This window comes from Macaca fascicularis, chromosome 15 (genome assembly GCF_037993035.2).
Source record: "Macaca fascicularis isolate 582-1 chromosome 15, T2T-MFA8v1.1".
NCBI classification, from domain to species: domain Eukaryota; kingdom Metazoa; phylum Chordata; class Mammalia; order Primates; family Cercopithecidae; genus Macaca; species Macaca fascicularis.
Genome location: NC_088389.1, coordinates 4,543,357 through 4,567,973, shown reverse-complemented (window position 1 = coordinate 4,567,973; position 24,617 = coordinate 4,543,357). Strand labels below are relative to the sequence as shown.

The window sequence follows — 24,617 nt, the reverse complement described above, 5'->3', positions numbered from 1 at the left end:
GTGGCCCTAGAATGGGTCCCTGCGTTCTGCCTCTGCTTGACTTTTCGAGGCGCTCGAGGCTGGGCCACAACCTTTGTCCCACTCAGGAGAGTACTCTGGAAATGTCCAGCCCTGTAGACACTGGGCGGTCAGCTGCGTGCAGAGGCGGGGGGCAGGCTGGCTTTAGTAGCCACAGATCAGTGCCAATGCCTTCTGCCCCTTATTGAGGGTCAGGGCCACCTTGAGGGGTGCACGCAGGTGCAATATTTGACTGAGACGTTTTGATGACATTATGGGCCAGAGTCTTTTTATCCAAATAATAACAATCATAAGCTTTTCCCCCTCTCTCCTTCCTTTTCAAGGGCAACTCTGGAGGTGACGGCCCAGCTGGCCCTCCTGGTGAACGGGTAAGCAGCTGGAGCCTTCGGGGGTGTCTCCGAGGGCAGAGCCTGCCTCGAATGCCCCCTGCACTTTGTCCTGGGGTGGGCTGGGGCCAGGGAAGGACACCTCAGACCCTGCCGAAGGGTAGGGTTTTCCTAAGATACCAAGAATAGGTCACACCCAGGGAGTGAACTTTTCCATACGTCAGGGACCTGTGCCCCAGCCCTGGTCTTGGGGTTTGGGAATGGCGGAGATGACAGGAAATGGGTCCCAGGCTCCATCCTGCCCCCAAGGGTGGGGCAGGGTGAGGGAGAGGCTGGAATAATGGAGGAAAGGTCATGGGGGTGGCAAGAAATGACACCTGCATTCCGAGAGCCACCGGCACAGACACGTCAGCCGCAGGAGCTGCTCTGAAGAGACCCCTTATCCTCAAACTGGCCTTTCTGTGTTCCCAGGGACCCAACGGACCCCAAGGACCCACGGGATTTCCTGGACCAAAGGGCCCCCCTGTAAGTAATGGCTTCCTTGCTGGGCCAGCACTGCCTGTCCCTTCCGACACCGCCTGCTTGTCTCCGAGGTCTGCTCGGAGCTCCTCACAGTGGCCGGTGGGTGGAGGGAGGCCCGAGGTGAAATTCTGGCTGCTCAGATGAGGGGGAGACCCCCGCCCAAGGCTACTGCAGGGCAGTCCGTGACTGTGTCCCATTGCCGGGCCACCGGCGCTGGAGAGAGCTGCGCACTGGGGTCCTCTCTCCTTTAGACTGAAGTGATTTTCTCACCCAATTCTGTGTTAGTGCCCTGGGGCCGCCATCACGAATGACCAGGAACCGGGTGTGGCTTAGAACTGGGTGTGGCTCTTCTCTCACAGCCCTGGAGGCCAGAAGTTAGCAAAGTGTGGTCAGTCAGAGCGGGCACCTTCTGGAAGCTTCTCCCGGGGCGCTGGTAGCTGCTGCCAGTCCTTGGCACCCAGTGGCCTGTGCACACTCACCCTGGCCGCTGCCTCCATCTTCACGTGGACTTCCTTCTGTGTCTTTCTGTCTTCTAATCTCTTTCTTTTTTTTTTTTGTTTTTTGAGAGTCTCGCTCTGTCGCCCAGGCTGGAGTGCAGTGGCAGTGGCACGATCTCGGCTCACTGCAACCTCCGCCTCCTGGGATCAAGCCATTCTCCTGCCTCAGCCTCCAGAGTAGCTGGGATTACAGGTGTGCGCTGCCACACCCAGCTAATTTTTGTATTTTTAGTAGAGACGGGGTTTCACCGTGTTGGCCAGGATGGTCTCAAACTCCTGACCTCAGGTGATCCACCCGCCTCAGCCTCCCAGATTGCTGGGGTTACAGGCGTGAGCCACTGCACCTGGACATCTCTTTCGTTTTATAAAAACACCAGTCACTGGGCTGGGCCCACACCCATCTAGGTTGGCTTCATCCTAATTCAGTTACACTGGCAAAGACCCCATTTCCAAGTGAGGTCACAGGCACAGGTTCTCGGGGGGACATGCCCTTTTGGGGGACACACTTCGCCTTACGATGGGTGTGATGTATCTCCTCCAGTATCAACATCCATCTAGCAGTGGGATTATGGTCCAGCAGGCATTGCGGGGCTGGTGGGGAGGGGGTTGGACTTTGCAACCGACAGACTCAGGTCCTGGCGCCGCCTGTGCCACCTGCTGCCGGACCTCGGGATGCCGAGTGGCCTCTTCTGCCTCGGTTTCTCCCTTGGGAGATGAGGGCGACAACAGCACGTCCCTTGGGGCAGTTGTGAGGATTTTGTAGGATGACGGGCAGGCGCCAAGGGCAGCCTTACATTTGTTGTCACTGTCCCCCTGCCTGCCGGGTGATTGTCCTTCTCAGAGGATGTGCAGGGACAGGAGCCATGGAAATAACGGTCGCTCCACGTGGCATTAAATCTCAAAGGTGGGTGCTTCTCAGACACGAATGAACCTCGTTTCCTTTGGTTTTTTTCTTCAGGGCCCTCCAGGCAAGGATGGACTCCCGGGGCACCCTGGACAGAGAGGCGAGACTGTGAGTATCCTGGGTGCTGGGGGACGTGGCTGGCTGGCTCTCTGAACACCCTGCATGTGGGCACAGCCCTCGCTGCCCAGTGCCATCTAGGACCCTCCTGGCCTGGGAGAGACAGGTTGGCCTCAGAAAGGTTCCCAAGGGCTCGGCCGGCTTCCACTGACTCAGAGCCGGGCTATGAGGCAGGGCTGGGGCAGAGCAGTCCTGCTGGCTGGCAGCGCCTTGTGGCATCTGTGGGCGGAAGACAGGTGCTGGCTGTGGGCTGGTTTTGGAAACTTTGGTAAGAGGCCACATTTAAAGATATACACAGATTATCCTGGGCAGACTGAAGCCTCGTGCATCCAGCCTTATTTTCCTTCTAGAATAATGCTGAGTGTCACCGAGCTTGAGGGATACGTCCTTTAATTGGGAAAGTGCTGGGAAAGGGTCTACATGTTACTCAGTGTCATTCAGTCATTCGACGCTGCAGCACTTCAAGAGGGCGGCTGTGGGCCACGTACCATCCCCACCCGCGTTTACCCAGGCCCTTTCAGCTCCAATCCAGGGGGTCTGGAGGATGCCTGCGATGTCCCCTTTACAGTAAAGAAGACACGTGCCAGGCAGGTTTAAGTGGCCTCTAACTGGTCATGCCTCAGGGCCCATGGTCTTTGCAGCCAAAGACTCCACGTTGACCTTGCCCTTCACTTTAGAAATGCATATCATGGGCCGGGCGCGGTGGCTCAAGCCTGTAATCCCAGCACTTTGGGAGGCCGAGATGGGCGGATCACGAGGTCAGGAGATAGAGACCATCCTGGCTAACACGGTGAAACCCTGTCTCTACTAAAAAAATACAAAAAACTAGCCTGGCGAGGTGGTGGGCGCCTGTCGTCCCAGCTACTCGGGAGGCTGAGGCAGGAGAATGGCGTGAACCCGGGAGGCGGAGCTTGCAGTGAGCTGAGATCCGGCCACTGCACTCCCGCCCGGGCGACAGAGGGAGACTCTGTCTTAAAAAAAAAAAAAAAAAGAAATACATATCACAGGCTACTTCATCTAGACCAGAAAGGACTCCAACATTTTCAGTTGGGAGAAAAAGCCCTCATCAGAAACGGGATCATTTTCCTGGCCCCATCAGCCCTTTGGAATTTGACCCAGCTCCCTAAAGGTGTGTTTCAGGAAAGGGTGCAGGCACGCCGGTGACCTGGCCCACACCTGCAAGCTTGGGACTCCAGGCTTTGACTCTCTGGGGATGTGCAGCATCGGGCGACTTCCTCATCGCCACGCTGTGTTCCTTCTCTTGAGTGCCCACCCGCTCTGTCCAGCTTAAAGGATGAATTACACAAATGCAGCATTTCCCACCAAGGAGACCGGGGGGCATGCCAGGGTCACTGCAAGGGTCTCTGCAGCCAGGTTTCTAGGGGTCTCTACAGGACCAGCAAAAGCAGGTCCCCTCGTGGAATGGGTCTGTGAGTGCCCTGTTGAATATATTCTCCGTGCCTGCTTTGACAAAATCCCCTTTGTCTGTCTTTGGTTCGTTGTGATGAAACCTCTTTTAATTATGCCTTCACTGCTGTTCTGCATGGCGCGTGCTGCCTGATAAATGGAGATTGCTTTGCTCTTTTGTTTATAGAGAAAAATTAAAACATTTCTTCTGAGCTTTGCATATTTTTCTCTAATGCCTTTTCAAGGAGACAAGATAGAAGGTTTTACCTATTATGTGCTTTTCTCCCTCTGACTTATACTGGACGGAGGCTGGTAAAAGAATTAAGCTGCTCGTCTCTGCTCAGAAAGTTGCACATGTACTTCCAGCTGCCTTCTGCCACCGCGGCCGCCTCCCTAGACACAGGGCGCTGGAGCGATGCCAGTGGGCGCTCCATGTCTCGGAGACCCACTTGGGGCACAGCATCTCCTCCATGGGCTAGTCCAGACAAGCCCACCAGAAAGAGCTTCTCTGGAGTGTTGATTTCCTTCTTTTTTTAAAAAAATGGAACAGAAATGGTCATTATTTCTCCTAAATGTGAGCCAGAAACTTATTTCTCAGCAAAGGGCTGAGCTCATATTCCGTCCTCAACAGCTAGGAGTGGCTGAGGGCCCCTGGGGGAGGCCTTTTTTTGTTTTGTGTTAACATTGACGTTAGCAAAACTTAACCAAGGCTCCTGTCTCCCCTTGGGCCCTTGGGCTCTTCTCCCCGGGTCCACTGAGCAGGGCATGCCCTTGACACCTGTCCACCACCCCTTCCTTCTGACCCCGTAAGTGTAACGTACGTTAGAAGCGATCGTTCTAGCCAGCTGTATACAACTGAGCTGGGCTTAAAGGAGAGAGCCCTCCTAGAGTTTGCAACGAAACTGAATCTGGGCTGGCCACAGTGGCTCACTCCTATAATCCCAGCACTTTGGGAGGCCGAGGTGGGCCGATCACCTGAGGTCGGGAGTTTGAGACCAGCCTAGCCAACATGGTGAAACCCCGTCTCTACTAAAAATACAAAAATTAGCCAGGCCTGGTGGCAGGCACCTGTAATCCCAGCTACTCAGGAGGCTGAGGCAGGAGAATCGCTTGAACCTGGGAGGCAGAGGCTGCAGTGAGCCGAGATCGTGCTGTTGCGCTCCAGCCTGGGCAACAAGAGTGAAACTCCGTCTCAAAAAAAAAAAAGGAAGCTGAATCTGCTGTGGGTTCTTATGGCCCGGTGGCTTGGTGTGAGACTGTGCCACTGGCTGCTGGACAATGAGGCAGTGAGCCCAGGCCTGGGGCTGTTCACCCTCCAGCCCTAGCTTGGCCTCGGGGCCAGCCACCTTCTCCTCCAGAGTCTAGAGTTTGCCTCGAGGCCTCCGGGTGGAAGATGTGCATGTCTCCACCAGTGTCATGTGGCACCTGCAGGTGGCTTCTCGCTGGCACCTGTCGTGCTCTGCAGAGGTGCCCGGAAATGAAGCTTGTGTTGCCTTAAGGTCATCTTTCTCCTTTGAGGGAGAGTACAGCAAGCGTGGCGACACCCACAGCCAAGCCAGGATCGTTACCTACGCATGAGCATGCAGAGCGGGCGTGAGATATTCCCGCTGAATCAAGCTAAAAATAACGCATCCAAGCTGCCGCGTTATGAAAGCAGCTGGCTCTCGCTCTAGCCTGTTTTAAATACATGCTGAGGAGCACACGGGCAGAGTCACCTGTCGTGCATCAGAGGCGTTCATGCCAAAGCAGGGCAGTCGCCACAGAGCCACTGCTGAGAAACAGCCAGAGGTAGCCCCTGGTCCAGAAAGGGCACTGAGCCGACTCAGAAAAGGAACGCTTGGTGACATGATAAAGGTGAATTGCATCGGCCTAAAGATGCAGAGGCAGAAGAGCAGCCAGTGAGATGAGCTTGTGTGGCTTCGTTACCCTCGTGAAATTAGTGCAAATGCACAGTGGCTCACGCCTGTAATCCCAGCACTTTGGGAGGCTGAGGCAGGCGGATCACGAGGTTGGGAGTTCGAGGCCAGCCTGACCAACATGGTGAAACCCTGTCTGTAGTAAAAATACAAAAATTAGCCGGGTGTGGTCGTGCGTGCCTGTAATCCCAGCTACCCAGGAGGGTGAGGCAGGAGAATCACTTGAACCTGGGAGGCAGAGGTTGCAGTGAGCGGAGATCGAGCCACTGCACTCCAGCCGGGGTGACAGAGCGAGACTCTCCATCTGGGAAAAAAAAAATGAAACAAAAGACATGGGCCTCTCACACAAAGTCTGGAGGGTCTACTATGGGGGAAGGGAGGTGGGGGCAAGCATCCTGCTGAGAACAGCGCAGGGCGGGGTGGCGCAGGCCACTGCAGCACCCTCAGTGCAGTGACTCTCTTTTGACAGGGTTTCCAAGGCAAGACTGGCCCTCCAGGCCCCCCAGGCGTGGTCGGCCCTCAGGTAAGCTCCAGCCTTCCCGAATTCCATGGGTCACCCGGTGTCACTTGCCCACAGGGAAGAGGGTCCCAGCCCAGGCGTCTGCTCCCTCCACGATTCTGGAGGTGCAGGTGCTGCTGAGAGGTTGTCTTAGGTCCTGAATGCTAGTCAGTGTGAGGCTCGCCCCCACACACGAGCAAAGATGTGTTTGCCCTCGACGCGAACCCAGCACACGGGCCAAGGAAGGCTGCCCGAGGCTCACAGCGTGGCTGGGGCCAGACCTGGGCCAGCTCAGGAACTGGGCTCATCGCTGCTGTGGGTGTCCAAGGCAGCTAACTCTTCCTGCCACTGGGCCCTGTGGGTGCCACGGGCCTGCCGTTCTAACCGCAGATCGGTGGCAGATCAGTGGCAGGAGCGGCTTAGAGCCAGGATGGATGGCTTAGAGCTGTGAAACGGGGAGGGGTCACCTTGTGTCCTAGAAAGCGCACACCTCATGTAGTGGTAAGATGTGGACCCACTGCAGCCACAGAACTGAAGGGCATGTGGGCTCTGCCCCTGGTGTGGCTTTTCTGCCATCCTCAGCCTGTCCTGTGGCTGAATCAGCCTCTCTCAGGGCATGTCCCAGGAAGGCAGGCTTGGCTGTGCCTCCTGAAGGCGCCAGGTTGGGGAAGAGGGCCACGCGGGGCCCAGCAGGGGCCAGGCAGTGAGCAGCGCACCAGCACCCACCCTCTGGATTGTTGCCAGGAAGAGAAGGCTTGCAAAGGCACTTGGAGGTTTGGTGGGCCTGCAGCAGGCCTTTGCCTCCGTGACCAGGGCTGTTCTTAGGTTTAGGAAGAAATGCTCGCTCCCTTGCAAGTCACTCGAAACATTTGTGGCTGACACTGATTTTCCCCACAGGGTCCCACGGGAGAAACGGGCCCAATGGGTGAGCGTGGCCACCCTGGGCCCCCTGGACCCCCCGGTGAACAGGGGCTTCCGGGCCTTGCTGGAAAAGAAGGGACGAAGGTGAGTTTCTGGAACCTTCTGTGTCAGCTCAGGCGTTTCCTAAGGAATCATTTTGGGACTTGGTGTTTTTCTTGCTCTTTCCTGATGAATGGGTAATTCCTGAAACAGACGCTCCTCATGCCAGTTCACTCCCCAGACCGCACGATTTACTCACTTTTGCTTGATTCACTCCAGGAGTCGTGCTGACCTGCTCAGGGATGGGCTTGAAGGGGGAGTGCAGGGGTCATCACCATCCTCCACCGTCTGCTCTCTCCCCAGCTGCCAGCCCTGCTCCCAGAAAAGGTTAAAAAGCTCTGGGACTTCGTGCGTCCATATCACATTTAGCAGAAAGTGGTCCTTTTAAAAACCCCTCACCCCAGCCAGGTGCGGTGGCTCACGCCTGTAATCCCAGCACTTTTGCAGGCTGAGGCAGGTAGATCACCTGAGGTCAGGAAGTTGAGACCAGCCTGGCCAACATCTCTACTAAAAATACAGAAATTAGCTGGGTGTGGTGGCGTGCACCTGTAATCCCGCCTACTTGGGAGGCTGAGGCAGGAGAATCGCTTGAACCCGGGAAGCGGAGGTTGCAGTGAGCCGAGATCGTACCACTGCACTCCAGCCTGGTTAACACCAATGAAGCTCTGGTTTTTTGTTTTTTCTTGTTTGTTTGTTTGTTTGTTTATTTTTAAAAAACAGCCCTCACCCCAAGAGCCTGAGAAATTATATAAGTGAAAAGCAAACGTGTTTTTGTCCCACCTCTTGGTGCCAGCTCCAACTACCCTCTTTTCATATCTCCTCCCCTGGGCGCCCCAGAGTGAGTGGCCATAACTTGCTGTGTTAGCACAAAAATAGCCCCTCCCTTTCAGCTCTTCAATAAGGGATGCTGCAAAGGCAAGCTCTCCAGCCCGTAGGACCACAGAAGAGTAAACCTGAAAAATAACAAAGTGAAGCAAATGAAGAAATACCGGAAAAAAACCACACACCCGTGTGTGCATGTAGATATAGGAATCAAAACACATGTGTACACGCACACGTGTGTGTATTCTAGACACAAAGAGAGCTCTCCAGGCTTGGAAAGGCGGCCACGGGCATTTGACCTGCTCGTTTGAAAACCGCACTGTGCTCCACATTGGACCCCAGAGAATAGTTTGGAAGCTATCAAAGCTTTACTGCACCTCAGGGAGAGTCGAGGCTAAGTGGTGACTTTTTTTTCAGAAAATGTGGTTTCAGGCGTGAAGAAGTCCCTTAAGCGATAAATCCATTTAGGACAATGCTTTTAACGCTGTTTTGACCACGGATTTCTTTGAGCATGGTCTTACAAGGAGCCCCAAATCTATGGAAAAGGTGGATGTGCCCTCAGCTGCCACGGGGCCCATCGTAGCCCTTAAGGGCCTTGGGAGGAAGGACCCAGGAACCCCATGGAGCAGGGGCAGGGTCAGATTTGCACGCAGAGCCTGCCAGATGGGCATGGCTTCCAGGCAGAGGCTCAGGCTGTGCTCCCACGTGTGGACTGCTGAGTCCAGTCACGACTCTGGAAAGTGGCCAGGAGAAGCCCAATCCAACCCAAGTCCCGGGGTGTCTGATGAGAAGGCCCCAATGCTTGGCCTCGCTCTGGGGCGGCTGAGAGGTCTGCGTCGCTGGCTCCAAGAAAACTCATTTCTGACTCTGTTTTCAGGGTGACCCAGGCCCCGCAGGCCTCCCTGGGAAAGATGGCCCTCCAGGATTACGTGGTTTCCCTGGGGACCGAGGGCTTCCTGGTCCAGTGGTGAGTGAGAGGCCAGGCGGGGAATGAAATGGGACAGGATGCAGCCCTGGAGGCCTCTCCCTGCGTGCCCTTGACCAACCTTTTCATGGCTTTGCAGGGAGCTCTTGGACTGAAAGGCAATGAAGGACCCCCTGGCCCGCCAGGCCCTGCGGTGAGTCAAAGCCTTTGTCCCATCCTCTTTCTTGAATCCTACTCTCCAGGTCAGAAGGGGCAGTCCCTGAGAGCCCAGAGCATGCAGCTGCCCCAGACCCCTGAGGATCCTGGGGAGGACGTGGAGGGGGGAAGATGGCCTTTGGGGAGATATGGACGGTGCATCCCAAGCCTGCAGCCAGGATGATGAAGGGTCCCGGGGCACACCGAGGAAAGGAGAGCGCTGGGCAGCCTGTAGGGCAGGAGGAGCAAGGAGAAAGCCTATACATCTAGCATGGGTCTGGGCTGGGCCAGCAGGGGAAGAAACAGACGCGGGTCTCCCGGGACTCTGAAGATGCACGCTAAAGCCAGGCTGCCCACGGCGGGGGCACACTGGGCAGGATAGCCCTCTCGATTAGGCCAGGTACCCACCCATCCATATGCCAGCCCCCAGGCAGGGCATTCCCTGGAAAATGCACACCATGAAGGAGCACAGCAGAGAGGGGCATGGGTGCCCCGTGGGCATGTGGGCCCTGGAGGGGAGTGGGTGCCCCATGGGCATGGGGGCCCTGGAGGAGAGGGGGCACCCCGCAGGCACGTGGGCCCTGGAGGAGAGGGGGTACCCTGTGGGCCCTAGAGGGGAGGGAGTGCCAGGCTCCTAGAAGAGGGAGCCTGTTGAAGGCAAGCACACCACAGGGCACACTGTCAGACACCAAGGGGAGGAGCACCTGGGAGCTTGGAGTTACAGGAGGACGCAGAGCCCCGAAGCTAGACCGGGTAATTTGTGCTTGCAAAGGGCCATAGGGAGCCACTGTGGGCTCTAGAGTGAGCAGGTAAGTGGAGGGATCAGCTGGTACTTTACAAAGTCACGTCCACGCAGTTTGAGAGCCTTTGAAACAGACTGTTTTCTTGCTCCAGGGATCTCCAGGGGAGAGAGGTCCAGCCGGAGCCGCTGGGCCCATTGGAATTCCAGGGAGACCTGGGCCCCAGGGACCCCCAGGGCCAGCAGGAGAGAAAGGGGCTCCTGTAAGTACTGCCTTGGATCGGGGGAGCCCTTCCCTCAGAGGTGCTGGGGTCGTTCCGTGTCCAGCCTTGTCCCTCCTCCTGTGATGACCCCAGGGGTATTTCCTTGGGATTGGGGATAGGGTGGGGTCTGTGGCCCTCTAGGCCAGAGGGAGTGTCCCACAGTGACCTGGTGAACTGCCCGAGGAGCACAGGAGGAGCCCCGGCGCCAACCACATTCTTCCTGCCATTAGCTGAGCCAAAGGGGCCCTGCGGGGATGATGCTGGGCAGGGCTCAGCCTGTCCACGCCTGCGTGCTGGTGTTCCCCACCCGTGTGGACAGAGGAAGGGGCCGAAGACAGTCAGTGACCTGTGGACTTGGTCTCCGTCCACCCTCAGTGCCACCTGTGTGATCGGGCCACAGCTGCCCACTGTGTGAACTGCTCCCCGCTACTGGCCTAGACCCATGGCTGGGCTCTTCATGGGAAAGGATATTTGGAACTGGGGAGCCCCGTTTCTTGGTTGGGGGGCAGGTGGAGAGAGCAGATGTCCAGCAAAGAAGGGGCAGGGGATGGGTGGATAACGGGAAGACGAAGCACCATCCTCTGTGTCCAGGAAAAGTCCACCTACCGGTGAGCCCCAAATTTTGCAGGCTTTGTGGAGCCTCAGGAGTGGAGAGGAGCATGTCTTGAGGCCGCCCAGATCTTGGTCTCCATGAAGGAGATGAGTGAGCGCCCTCGCCTAGATGCCTCCTGCCAGCCTGCTTTCGTGAATAACCCACAAAATACCACTTACCATCCAGAAGTGGTCCACCCTGACCCGTGTTTGACTTCTGCCACACAATTTTGCAGTGTCCCCTACCTCTGCATTCAATCAGCTATGGAGACCAATTTAATTAATCTCCGCTTTTCCTTCCCAGTATAGACGGTCAGAGTGAGCTTGAGTTCTCTGGGGCAATCAGCAGGTATCAGCGCAGACCATCTCAAATTGAGTTAGGTCTGAGTGCTGATTGTTAGAAAGCTGTTTTCTTTCTCTTTTTTTTTTTTGAGACGGAGTCTCGCTCTGTTGCCCAGGCTGGAGTGCAGTGGCGTGATCTTGGCTCGCTGCAACCTCTGCCCCCTGGGTTTAAGCGATTCTCCTGCCTCAGCCTCCCCAGTAGCTGGGATTACAGACGTGCGCTACCACACCCGGCTAATTTTTGTATTTTTAGTAGAGACGGGGTTTCGCCATATTGGCCAGGCGGGTCTCGAACTCCTGACCTGAGGTGATCTACCCACCTCAGCCTCCCAAGGTGCTGGGATGACAGGCGTGAGCCACTGCGCCCAGCCAGAAAGCTGTGATTTTCTTGTACGTTTCACTCTCAGTGGCTCATGGGTGGCAGGAATAGCCTACATTCCCTGGGCAGGAACTTCCCTGGAAACCACATTGGAAACATCTGGGCCATTGAGAATCTGTTTAATATGTTATTGGCAATTTTGGTGATTTCTAATCATTTCCAGTGAGGCACCCAGGACATGGATCCAGCTGGATTCTGTGCCAGAAAACTGAAGCCAACTGGGCAGTCAGTGCAGAGAGTGCACACAAAGTCAGTTGGAAATGGCTCGGTTCACGGTTTCAAGAGAGTAGATATTTAAGCAGAAACCTTATAAGAGTTGCTCTATCCAGGGAGAAGCTCGTTATCCTCCTAGAATAGCTCCAGAGGGAAGGAAAGGCCAAGCAAAGGTCGGACGTCTCCGAGAACTCCCAACCTGACCCGGAATGTAGGACAGGAAGCTCCCACAAAAGCCCCACACGTGGTCTTTGCATTCTCTGGCTTAAGTAGGGTAGAAATTTCTATGAATAGGAGCTAAGTTTGAGGAGCAGGACGTGCATTGTGGAGGGAGGAAATGGTAAGACGAAATAGTGATGGATGACTAAATCCCGGCTACATTTAGACCAGAACATTGCATGTACATTCTCTCTTCCATGTTTCCCTTCCCAACTTGCACACTCTCCTTCTGTATATCTGTCGGAAGACAGGGATTCCTGTCTGGAGTGAGAAAATATAGGCTGCTCACCGAGTGATGTGATGGCTGGTAAAACTGAGCAAAGCAAGAACTTAAGAAGGATCATTTGAGATTACCAAGCAGGCAGTTAGGAGGAAAATGAAGTTACAAGGACAGGAAAAATAGGGTGTGCGTATGCATGCAAGCATGTCCTGTGTGTGTACGTGTGTGTGCATACTCATATATGCATGCACATACCTGTTGGTGTGCTTGTTTGTGTGTACGTCCTTGTGTGTGCATGCATGTCCTTGTGTGTACGTCAGTGCATATTCATGTGTGTGCATGTGCATGTGAGTATGCTTGTTTTGTGCACACGTTTGTGTGTGCATACATGTATATATGTATATACACAGCCATATTTGCGTGTGTGCATGTATGTACATGTTGGTGTATGCTTATATGGCTTCATGTGTGTGCATGCACATCCTTTTGCGTGTGTGCAGGGAGAGTGCAGAGAGTATAAAGAATCAGAAGGTTGGTGAAGGCTGGAGCTCAGGCTATACCCATCACTGGGCTTGGCTACCAGTCGCTAGCTTAGACGATCCACATACAGGCTCATTTTGTTTGAGCCTGAATTCAGGCTGGCTGGGTTTGGATCCTGTCTCTACTACTCACTCACTGTGCCTCAGTTTCCCCATCTGTAAAAGAGCAGCCTTTCATAGGATGAGTGTGGATTAATTGAAGCGATGCACCAGAAGTTCACGGTCTGGGGGCGGGCTCAGAGTCGGCCCTCAGTGGCCCTGGCTGAAATCCATTAGGACTGTGGGGACAGTCGACGCTCACCAACTCCCACTCCCTGCCGACGGGTCCCTCTCTTGGGTAATGAGCTGGTGAGGGGATGTTCCCAGGTTGGAACCACATTTGACCTGAGATCTTCTGTATTCTCTAGGGTGAGAAAGGCCCACAAGGCCCAGCTGGCCGAGACGGTCTCCAGGGTCCTGTGGGACTCCCGGGTCCAGCTGGCCCTGTGGGTCCCCCTGGAGAAGACGGAGATAAGGTAAGGCGAATCCAGAGTGACCCATGGCTGGGCCTGGCTGGGCAGGCGGGTGCGAGGGAGGGTGGCAAATTTAAAGGATAGGATGCCGGTGGGTAGAGCGGCTCAGCTGGTGGAGTGATACTGCACCCACCCTGCAGCCCTGGCGTTAGGGGATAATGTCCCAGCAGCCCACAGATAAACGGTAATACACGCAGTCCCCGGCATGCTTGAGGGACTTAGAAACCACCTCCTCCTGTGTCATTTTGAGGTTGCCCACGACATTTGCTGTGAGTAGCCAGAGCAGAGAAAAATGCTTCCCGGTCCCCCCCGAATCATTTCCAATTCTGAAGCTGCGGAGCCCGGTTTAATGAGGTTTTGCTCACTGTCTATTTTTAAATGTCTCCACTTGAATGATCCAGGCTCCCGTTCATTAACAATGTGCTTTATAATTCTCAAATGATGACTGCAGGAGCTTGTATTTTATCCTTCGTTTAATGCAGACAGTGAAATTTTGCTCTGCTGTAACTTTCTATTTATGACCCCTCTCTGGGGACATTTCCGACTTTGTCACCTCGGCATGGATGATGCCTTACATCTCCGGGCTGGAGACAGCCTTACCCCAACAGAAACAACAGAGAGGATTTTAGTAACTTCTTTGGCAACATAGTAATTGAGTTGTCTGTTATTACGTTGTCATGGCAGCAGCCCAATTTGAAAAACAGAGTAAATACTTTCAATATGACTTTTCCCACATTTTCAGGTCCACTAAAAGCCCGTCTAGCATCAGATCAAGACCTCATCCCTTTTAGCCCGTGTATTAAAAAGGAAATCAAGCTAATATATGGAAACATTTATGTGTAGGAAAGTTATAGGGCCACCTGGAGAGGACACTGCTCTTCATCGCCAAGAAAAATTCATTATGGGGAACAGAAAAGGTCCAAACGGTTGTCAAGCTGTCTAACAGAATCCCACACACCTTCCTCTAGGGAGAGATCGGGGAGCCAGGGCAGAAAGGAAGCAAAGGGGACAAAGGAGAGCAGGTAAGAGTTGGCGCGGGAGGCGCGGCGGCCCCCAGGTCCCCAGGGGCCTCGTCACAGGCTGTAGGCCGTGTGCCATGCACGTTCTCTTCCAACATTGCTGATGACTGGCAGGACATGCTGTGAAAATCTCCCGTGTGTGTGTGTGTGTTCCAACAGCATGTGTGTGCACACGCATGCATATCTGGCAGTGAGTCTCTGTGTTAGAATGAACAGGATGCATCCTCCAGTTTTGTGAAATTAAACAAACCAAGCGTTTCTGTCCTTGAGGGTTTGGGTTCTGCAGACACACCCATTGCCCTCTGAGGTGAGGGGACCAGAATGCTGCGGCACAGGCAGCACCATTGACCAAGTGCCTGTTCATTTTTCCCCTTTTTGTTTTTTCATCTGTTCAGAAATCCTAGTGTGTTCTTACAAAAGCCCCATCGCTCTGCTACCAGCTCCCTCCCGACGGCTGAAACGTCTCCTTCTCCCCTGTGCGGCCAGGCCTTTCCCCCAATATATTGATTCCTAGTCAAGCAGGATCCGCGCTCCCGGGAGGCCTGCCGCAGGGGCTGTGTCCTTCCAGCCGTGGGTGGGCTACCGGGGCCAAGGGCACGGTGCCCTCCTTGCTTGCCTCCTTCCCGTGGTCCCATGCCGGAGGTCTCTTGAGGATGGCACAGCAGGGGACATGGTGCTGGGACCCTCCCTGTTGAAGGGGGCCTCACGTGCCCGTGTTGTGGGTGCATGGTGGGAGTTGAGATGACACACGGTGCTCTCGAGAGACATTGGGGGCAGCTCTTTGCCATCCAGAAATGGGCTCGGGGTGGAACCAAGATCCGCATCTACCTCCCAGAGGCTGCAGCAGGCTTGCACCGTGGTGCAAGGAACGACACATGTGGAGACTGAACTGATGATGTTGATGCATCGGTCCCTGGGCTCAGGGTGTGGTCCACCCCTCCCTCAGCCTTATCCACAATCCCGGAAGCCTCCCGTATCTCTGTCTTGTTCCCCACAGGGTCCTCCCGGGCCTACAGGTCCTCAAGGCCCCATCGGACAGCCGGGTCCCTCTGTGAGTATCCACGGTCAATGACCTTCGGAAAGCCCCATGCCCCCTGGAGCTGCTGGGGTGCCAGCATCCTCACCTGTGGCCGGTTGTTTCCCTGCAGGGAGCTGACGGCGAGCCAGGGCCTCGGGGCCAGCAGGGCCTTTTCGGGCAGAAAGGTGATGAAGGTCCCAGAGGCTTTCCTGGACCCCCTGGGCCAGTGGGGCTTCAGGTAACTGCGGGGTTCTCACCACGCCGGTCTCCGCTTCTGACGTCCCCTGTGTCTTCCCTGTGCTCTCCCCTCTTGTCTTTTTGAGAATGGAAAACTAAAGCCAGGCTGCAGGGGGCCTCCCGGGCCTCCTCGTTCCAACTGGAAGTGCTGTGGCTTCCCAGAATTCCAGGCGTGCCCGCATTTACCGCTCTTCAACAATCTCATTTATTTCTGTGCTCATTGTGGAAACTGACGATTCGTAAGAAACACAGCAAGAGTGACTTCTAAATGCACCCCCTAGAGATGACAGCAATAAACATTTGGGCACGTTTCATTGCCATGCCTTTTAAATGTGTGTATTCTCATACACAGAGGCACATATGTAATTGTATTTGGTTTTTGAAAAATGAATCATGTTGTAAGAGAGAAAGTTTGTACCCAGCTTTCCCCATTTTCCATCCTCCATTCCCATTTTATGTTATGAGCGTGTTGAATGCCATTACACATGACTTTCTATTTATTTGGAAAACATGATTTTTAGTCACTGCACAGTAAGTCAGCATCTGGTGGTGACATAATTTACCCAGGCGTCCCCTGCTGCTGGCTCCTTAGGCTTTATTGTTTTATGGGATCCTGCCACAATCACCTTTGTCGTAAATCTTTGCGATCTCCTCTGCTTGTTTCCTCGGGCTGATTCTGAGACTGGGAACCCCAGGACGTCCTCATGGGTAGCTATGCACAGAGAAGCACCTTCCCGGGGCTTCCGACGCTCAGCGGTGCTGTGTGGGTGGAGGTCATGAAAGTCGTGTGTGTGTCTGACATGCACATGACAGAACAGCGCTTAACTGGGAAGTTTTCTGTTCTCAGGGTTTGCCAGGACCTCCAGGTGAGAAGGGTGAGACAGGAGACGTGGGCCAGATGGTAAGTGTGCCTGAGACTCCAACGCCTTGCCATCCTAGCGGCTCAGTTTTGGGGAAACATTTGCGTTTCCTCTGGGCTCAGTGGTCTCTCCCCTTTCCTAGGGCCCCCCAGGTCCCCCTGGCCCCCGAGGACCCTCCGGAGCTCCAGGTGCTGATGGCCCACAGGGTCCCCCAGGTGGAATAGGAAACCCTGGTGCAGTGGGAGAGAAGGTGAGGCTTGTGCCTGCTCTGGTGGCAGATTTGTGGTTGTTTGAGGTGTGTGTGTGTGTATATGTACGTGCGTGCTTGTGGGGGTACATGCATGTGTGTGAGATGAGATGTACTCATCTCTATGGGCATGGCTGGGTTATTCCTGTGAAAGGCATTTTGAAAGGTAGGCAAATACTTGTGAAATGGAGCTGAGAACTCTGACTGTCCATTCGTGACAGCCTTTTGCAGAATTTCCAGACAACGCCCCACCGGCAAAGCCCCTGCCTCCTTCTCCAAGGCTCAGCTCTGGTGGAGACTATTCCTTAAAGAACTGGTGTTTCCAAGCTTGCAGCTTCCATTTCAGCCGAATTATTTTCTCAAATGGGTCCTCTCCATTTGATCTGATTGGTTTTGGAGCCCAGACTCCATGAGCGTGATGGACCCGTGTGTGTGTGCGTGCCTGTGTGTGTGAGCTCATGTGTGCAGCGTGATGGACCCGTGTGTGTGTGCGTGCCTGTGTGTGTGAGCTCGTGTGTGCAGCGTGATGGACCCGTGTGTGTGCGCGTGCCTGTGTGTGTGAGTTCGTGTGTGCACACAGGTGCATGTGTGTGTGCCTGCATGCTGGGCGGGATGGCGCTGGGCTGTGACTCCACATCCTTGTTCCTGCATTCGCCTGACTGCAAAAGCACCTCTCCCAGTTCCCCTGGACAAGCGGGAAGACACAGTGTGCATCCATGCACTGCAGCCTCCTGCGCACGGTTTCCAGAGCTTTCTTTCTGACATCAATCAGGCCATTAAATTGGAAGACGCCTTCCACCACTGCTCATTTTTTATGATATAGAAATTAAAGAGAAGTATACCCTGCCGAGACCACAGGGTGATGGTGTGCGGCTTCCACGCAGAGAGGTGGTGTTTGCCGTGGTGTCTCCGCCGTAGGGCATGTGTTTCCGTTCACCTGCTGCCACTGTGGGTGCCCCCTTCCCTGCGCCCCTGTGGCCTGTGTCCCTGAGGACGGCGTGCCTGTCCTGCCTCGGCCCTGGCCATCCCCCACCTGGAGTGCCGTCCTAGTCACTTACCAGCTTCTCATAGTTGCCCTCCACAACCCTTGGAGCAGTGCTCCGGGAAAGCCTTCACGGCCAGTGTTGCTTGCAACCTGGACACTCTGCCCTGTATCCATCACGTGTCTGCCATATTCCTCATGCACCTCCAATTCCGGAAGTATCTGGGGACGGCAACCACTGCCCCAGGAGCCGCTGGGTCCTGGGTGCCCAGGGGCAGGCAGGCAGCAGGCAGGATGTGGCAAATGCTTGAAACCATAGCACTCACCGCTGCCATAACCACTATCTCCCTAGGGCGAGCCCGGCGAAGCAGGCGAGCCTGGCCTTCCAGGAGAAGGCGGCCCCCCGGTGAGTGAGCGGGCACTGCGGGAGGGTGAGATACGACCGAGCAGGTGTGTGGACGGGGTGCTGGGTCAGAGGCTCTGGCTCTGCCTTAGCTTTTCCATCCGTGAAATGGGAGTTGTAACCCCTCTTGTGCCCGTTTCATGGAATTACCGTGAACAAGGTGTGTGATGTGGGAATGAGCGTGCGCACGCAGACTTAGCAATAACTACCTGTGCCCCGTGGCCTGCAGGGACTCTGTCCTCTGTAGTGTTTGCTCCTGGCCCCTTCGTGGGCTGCCATAAGTGTGAGGGTGGCTGTTGTCACCTTGTTCCCCCGGACCATGAGGGACAGACTAGGAATATCCAGGCCTTCTCAGGCCGGATGAGTGTTCACTGTGAAGCCAGTCCAAAGGCGGCTTTCAGGCCCAGGACCAGCTGGGTGGACTCAGGTCTCCTGGTTCTAGCTGCTCCCTCCCCCTGAGATCCATGGAGTACGTGGACACCCCTTGTGGTCTTCACTGACTGACGTCTGGTCCAGGAGTCAGTCCCTCCCACCTAGAGCTGAATCTCAGCCTTCGAGGGCTCCCAAAAAGTGAAGGTCCCTCTCAGGGTGCACACAGGAGCTGACTCTGCCCAGGGCTGGGGAGCGACCTGGCAGCCGGCCCCCTGCAGGGTTCAGCAGATACTTGGAAAGGCTGGTCTGAATGGGGTGAGAACCGGGGAGGCCCACCGTAAACCGGCACCTGCCTTGCTCTGGGCGGCGACGTGGTTGGCTCTGAGAACTTGACCCTGGTGTCTCTCCTCCAGGGACCCAAAGGAGAAAGGGGAGAGAAGGGCGAGTCGGGCCCTTCGGGTGCTGCTGGACCCCCTGGACCCAAAGGCCCTCCCGGAGACGATGGTCCTAAAGGCAGCCCTGTGAGTATGCCGGTCACGCCTCAGGGACCCTGCAGCAGGAGCGGGGCTCTGCACTGGGATCCTTCTGACTCATTGGCTGTGCACTCTGCTCCAAGAGCAGCTTCAAGACCGTTCCATGTCTTGGCTAATTTTTCTAGACACTAGAGGTTTTCATACCAGCTACTGAACCAAAATAGCAGAGATGAGACAGAGGGCGTGGACTGGAGGAGGAAGCCCTGAGTGGTTCTTCTCTGTGGACCAGGCAGCCAGCTGAGATGTACGAGTGACAGCTGGGCTTTGGGAAGATGCCCCTGCCCTTGGCCGGCCCTGATTTTGCATCAGAGGGGCTTTGGAGAGGCACATTCCGGAAGTCTGAAGGTCCAGGTTCTACTTGCAGCCTGGAGCTCCCAGGAATGGACCTGTGGGCGGAACGCCTGCCCCTTGCTTGGCTCTGGAAAGCAAGAGACAGCTGACCTGTGCCATGCCCACTGGCCAGGCTTGCTGGCTCTGGGGCATGCTGCACATGGGAGGGTTTCTGCGCCATAAAGTGCACTGAGGTGTTGGAATTGCTGGAATGTCCTAGGAGCTGGACGGTAGCAGGTGGCTGTCTTGAGGCAGCAACATGATTGGCCACGTGTGGTCTCAGTCAGGTTGCTGATGGCCTTGGCTGCCTCTTTCTTTCTTCTTTTCAGGGCCCAGTGGGTTTTCCTGGAGATCCCGGTCCCCCTGGAGAGCCTGGCCCCGCGGTAGGTGCACAAGAGGGTAAAGCCACTGGATCCCCACAACGCTGGCCTGCCTCTGCCAGCCCCATGTCCCCTCTTTCCGGTTGTTCTTCGTGATGAACTCTCACTGGGGCAGGCAGTGTCCCAAAATGCACTCATGTTTGGTGATCAGAGCAAGAAGACGCCTTTGACCCCACTGAGCATGCTCTGTGCTGCACCAGGATGGATTTGGGTTTTGGGAAGGGACTGGAGATGCACTGGGAGCTGGTGCATGAACTCAGGGTGCCATTTGGGGGTCAGCAAGGAGCTCGTGTTTGTTCCCACAGGGTCAAGATGGTCCCCCTGGTGACAAAGGAGATGATGGTGAACCCGGGCAGACGGTGAGTCCACAATCTGCGCTGGCTTCCTGGTGGAGGTGTCAGTGTATTCTTGGGACTTTGCAACTTGCTTGGCTCATGTCTGGGAAAAACTCCAACCTAGTTGATATTGACTCCTTTACAATATTGATTCCCTTATGATATTGATTCCCTTACGATATTGATTCTGGACAGTGACGGGGCTCATGAACTCCCTCTGAGATGTATGTGCCATCTCAGCAGCAGGTTTGCAGGCAGCCCCAGGGCTTCCACGACCCGCCACGGGCTTGCACAGGAACGTCAGATCTTACCCACAGCTCTGCCTAGCAGGGCCAGTGCCTCTCCTCACCGGGCCCTTCCTGCCTTACTTTGACCGAGGTCACACTGGACATTGCATCTGATGCTTGGCGTTGCGTGTTTTAAACATTGCTTCAAGCCCAGATTGTCTCTCTGGGATGGATCGACCCCCACGGGCCCTGGGCAGGACTGGGCCTGGAGGTGGCCCCTGAGGCCTTGCAGGTGCCCTTGCGCCACCTCGCACCCAGCCTGGCCAAGCGCAGGGGACTGCGGACCTGAGGGCAAAGGCCATGTCACCGAGTTGAGAGAAGTGTCCACTCAGAGAAGGCGTTAGGGATCAAGCCCCGGGCTGGATTTCCCCAACAGATGCCCCCATTCCACCACGTCCCGGCCTGTGTCCTGGGACGATTCTTGTCCCCCCTTCTGTGAAAGTGGATGCCAGTGCCTTGTCCCTGCCCGGGTTGTGGCGAGGACTGAACCAGTCATTGTGTATTAAGAGTCAGGACCGTGAGTGGGAAAGTTCTCTTCCAAAATGCAGAAAACCCATGGGATGGGAGTCAGGGTTCCTTACGCTGTCACAGCCCGGGTGCCACGCTCTCTTAACAGCCTCTGCGGTCACCCCAAAAGAGGAGAGAGGCAGCTGCAGGACGGCCGAGGAGAGAGTAGACTGAAATCTCCGTGGGTTTTGCCTTAACTGAGTCTAACAGACCCCAGTTCCTGACACTGTTCTTTCTCCCAATACCAGGGATCCCCCGGCCCTACTGGCGAACCAGGTCCATCTGGGCCTCCAGGAAAAAGGGTAAATCATTCTGCAAGCACATCCTTGCCGTCAGCTCCCTGCATGAAGCATCCCCGCCCCTTCCCGTCACATTTTGCTTGGGCCCTGGGTGCTCCGAGCCACACTGATGTGGAAGGGCTTGGGTGTGGCGTGTTCTCCACTCAGCCTCCACCATGTCACAAAATCACAGGCCTGCCCGGCGGATGCGGCTGCTCGTTTTAGGACAGGCCGGCTGCTGACACCGTCAGTGGTATTCATTGTGGGAGAAAGACACCTGCAAAGCCGCAGAAGTCCTTCTCCCCTAGCTCAGGTTTTACTGAAAAGCCAGAGGAAATGAGAAGGCATCCTTAGCAGATTGAATGACCCGGCCGCTTGCTGGCGGTACAGTAAACAGCTGCCTGGTGCACCCAGGACGGAGGCCACACGGAACTCGAGGCATGCACTGCGCCTCCCCATGTGGCCTGAGAGGCTTTTACCTGGGACTGGAGTCCGTAGGACTCATGCTGAGGACCCGTGTCCCTGCGGGTGGCCCGGAAGCAGCTTCCATGACCCTGCACCCCTGCCCTGCAGCCCGGCACACCCTGAGCGCCTGCACCCGAGCTCGTCCCCCCACCACTGCAGGACACACTCACCACCTGTTGTTCTCTTACTTGTTTCAGGGTCCCCCGGGCCCTGCAGGCCCCGAAGGCAGACAGGGAGAGAAAGGGGCCAAGGTAATGTGTTTTGGGGCCAGGCCGTGACCGCGTGGACCTCCCCCAAGGGAGCCCAGTGGGCGGGGAGTGAACAAACGTGTGGGCAGAGAAGGCCACGGAGGCCAAGAGTGGCTGCCCCAGGGGCACCTGGCTCATGGCCTACCTGGGGAGGAGACCTGGTTCTCTCTCAAGGAGGCAGCCAAGTGCTAGCCACGAGACTGGGGCCATCTGTCCTGCCCGCCTGAGGAAGGAGGCGGGTGGTGGGTGCGGGATTCAGGGAGCCCAGTGCTGAGTAGTTCTGTCCCGGGGAGCCCTGCGACCTCATGTTTGCTCTTTGAGTCGGCCACACTGCAGCTGCCTACCTCTAAAGTGGACCGTGTCCGATGGTGACCGTGTCTGCTTCGGGGCCTGTGGAGAAGATGGGATGCCGTCACCCATGCAGTTGGCTTGGGGCCTGGCCCAGAGCACACGGGAGGTTGTTCTGTCAGCAAGGTGTTGAGGGCCTGGCCTGGCGCTGTCTGCCTCCCTCCTGGAGGCGCCTGTTGTTAAGTGAGACGGGAGGTTGTGCGGTTCCATCCCTGCTCGGACAATGGTGCTGTGACGCCCGGGCTGTGGTCGGCACAGTCCGCGGAGACTGGGGATCCCTGCTGGCCGGGGAAATGTCGGGATGGAGACTTGGCCAGGGCAGCTTCCACAGAGAATGTGGAGAATTAGGGCAACCCTGGATATGGGGTCACTCTGGGGCTCTCCCAGAGGTGCCCAGGATTTCCAAGCAGTGGTCCTGGGCCAGGGTGCCTGGAGCCTCAAGTTCCGGACCTCATTCTGCCCTCCGCCGCCCTGCAGGGAGAAGCTGGCTTGGAAGGCCCTCCTGGGAAGACTGGCCCCATCGGTCCCCAGGGGGCCCCTGGGAAGCCCGGACCCGATGGCCTTCGAGGGATCCCTGGCCCTGTGGTGAGTAGGCTGTGAGGGGCGGAGGGGTTGCCAGGTGGAGGGACGGGCAACCCAGCAATTAATGCGGAGCGTCTCTGTGTTTCAGGGTGAACAAGGTCTCCCAGGATCCCCAGGCCCGGATGGTCCCCCCGGCCCTATGGTGAGTGACATTCCCCATGGTGAGGGTAGGGGGTGGGGTGAGTTTGCCGCCCGAAACCCCTGGGATGAGGACTCTGATCCCTCTGCCTCCTCCCTCAGGGTCCCCCAGGACTTCCCGGCCTCAAAGGAGATTCTGGTCCCAAAGGTGAAAAGGTAAGAGGGACCTCCCTGCCCTGGCAGTTGTGACTCGGGACCTTTAAATTTGTAACCCTGGGTCTCAAACTCAACAAGCTCTTGCTCCGTCGCCCGAATCTGTCAAGCACCTGTTGCAAGCTGGTGGTGGGGACCCTGAGAGGTGACAAAACAAAGGAAAATAGACACGCTGTGTTTGAGGCTTGGCCCCTGCCTTTGGAGGGTCCTGAGCAGTTCGGGAGATCCCGGAGGCCCCTGCGGTATTGATGGAAAACCTTCCGGCGAGGCGCAGAGGCCCTGGCTGATGGATGTGCGGGATCCCAGGTTGCTGCTCTCCCTGGGCTGGGCGGCCTCAGATCCTTCCCTCAGGAGGTGTGGGGACGGTTCTGCAGTGGGAGCAAAACCCTTTTATTTTTCCTAACTGCTGGGAGTTGTTTTCCACTCGCACTGATTTATTTACAAACATAAAAGGTACTCAGGAGGGAGACGGTTGTATATGAAGCAGAAGACAATGAGGACCCTCTCATTTCCACTCCGACGTCCACCACCACCGCCCCCAGCCCCAAGGCAGATGAGAGCTGGGGCTTCCTTGCGGGGCTTGCCATGGGGTCCTAGAAGACAGACGTAGACAGCGAATGTCATGGATTCTTCTTTTTTAAAAAACAACCCATGATTATAGTATCTGTAATACTCTGCATCTTTCTTTCCGTGTCAGTCCACAAACTTTGTTTTAGTCCCGTATAGGAGCAGGCGTTCGGATTTGCCGTGAGGAAATTGGCGAGTGTATATGAAGAGAAAGACAGAGATAAACATGACCACTCAGGAAAACCCCTTTATCACTTTGGTCTGTCTCTGTGTCTGTGGCTCCCTGTCTGTTTTTAGACATGACTCTGGCCCAGCGAAGGGCTGCCTCGGACCTGCCATTTCGTCACCTGGCTTCTTTGTTGAGCTTGTTCCCCTCTGTTGAGCTTGTTCCCCTTCCGGGGGAGGCTGACCATGACGTGAAGATTCCTGTGCCATGGCTGTGCTGCATGCTACCTGGCCCACCGTGGCCGAGCATGAGGCATGGCTCCCTCAAATGCCCCTTCCCGTCTTCATTTTCCCACAGGGTCATCCAGGCCTGATTGGGCTCATCGGTCCTCCGGGTGAACAGGGTGAGAAGGGCGACCGCGGTCTCCCCGGCCCCCAGGGCTCCTCCGGTCCTAAGGGAGAACAGGTGCGTGAGATGGCACTTCTTGCATGTGGGCTGTGGAGAGGCATTTTGGATCCCTGCGGCAGGCACCCAGGGGCCCATCAGAGCCCGGAAGGACGTCCACACGTCCATTGAGTCCGGTCATCCTGCTTGGCAGATGGGAACATTGAGGGGCTGGGCTCGCCCAGGTGCACAGGGAGCTGGCGGCAGAACCGTCTCCCAGTCCCATGCCCTGACTGGCAGGCGGGGCTTCCTCCTCATGACCATGGTGGCCCCCAGAGCTGGAGGGACTCCGAAGTCAGGTCATTTTGCCTGGTTCCCAGCCCTGTGGGAGAGCCTGTCACCCACCGCTTGCCCAGGAGGTCACTGGTGACAACCAGCCGTGTTTGCCAGTGCTGCGGGCAGAGTGGCTGCTGTGGCTCTTGCTTCCACCCTGCCCCCAGCTGCCCCCAAACTTCCCTGGAAGCCACTGTAGCTCATTGGAGTTTGCAGCCTCTGCAAACCATATCCAAGGAAATCCCATGCAGGGAGCTTCACTCTGTCCTACACTCTGAGTGACTTGGAAGTGGCCTGGGGAGGGTGACGTGTGCCGTGGA

At 56.0% G+C, this 24,617-nt stretch overlaps 1 protein-coding gene across 3 annotated transcripts in view; it reads left to right on the top strand.

Moving 5' to 3' along the window:
- COL5A1 (collagen type V alpha 1 chain) overlaps positions 1-24,617 on the top strand; it is a 208,645-nt gene that overhangs the window by 157,808 nt on the left and 26,220 nt on the right. For all 3 annotated transcript variants that reach the window (XR_012424123.1, XM_045374232.2, XM_045374231.2), the window contains exons 35-58: positions 342-386; positions 816-869; positions 2,322-2,375; positions 6,177-6,230; positions 7,104-7,211; positions 8,866-8,955; positions 9,053-9,106; positions 10,003-10,110; positions 13,021-13,128; positions 14,094-14,147; positions 15,142-15,195; positions 15,293-15,400; positions 16,247-16,300; positions 16,402-16,509; positions 17,841-17,894; positions 18,677-18,784; positions 19,456-19,509; positions 19,812-19,865; positions 20,884-20,937; positions 21,576-21,629; positions 22,452-22,559; positions 22,645-22,698; positions 22,797-22,850; positions 23,938-24,045. Coding sequence is in view for 2 of the 3 variants with exons in the window: in XM_045374232.2 (XP_045230167.2) it covers positions 342-386; positions 816-869; positions 2,322-2,375; positions 6,177-6,230; positions 7,104-7,211; positions 8,866-8,955; positions 9,053-9,106; positions 10,003-10,110; positions 13,021-13,128; positions 14,094-14,147; positions 15,142-15,195; positions 15,293-15,400; positions 16,247-16,300; positions 16,402-16,509; positions 17,841-17,894; positions 18,677-18,784; positions 19,456-19,509; positions 19,812-19,865; positions 20,884-20,937; positions 21,576-21,629; positions 22,452-22,559; positions 22,645-22,698; positions 22,797-22,850; positions 23,938-24,045 (1,755 nt within the window). In the remaining variant the exon portion in view is untranslated. The remainder of the gene's footprint in view (positions 1-341; positions 387-815; positions 870-2,321; positions 2,376-6,176; positions 6,231-7,103; positions 7,212-8,865; positions 8,956-9,052; positions 9,107-10,002; positions 10,111-13,020; positions 13,129-14,093; positions 14,148-15,141; positions 15,196-15,292; positions 15,401-16,246; positions 16,301-16,401; positions 16,510-17,840; positions 17,895-18,676; positions 18,785-19,455; positions 19,510-19,811; positions 19,866-20,883; positions 20,938-21,575; positions 21,630-22,451; positions 22,560-22,644; positions 22,699-22,796; positions 22,851-23,937; positions 24,046-24,617) is intronic.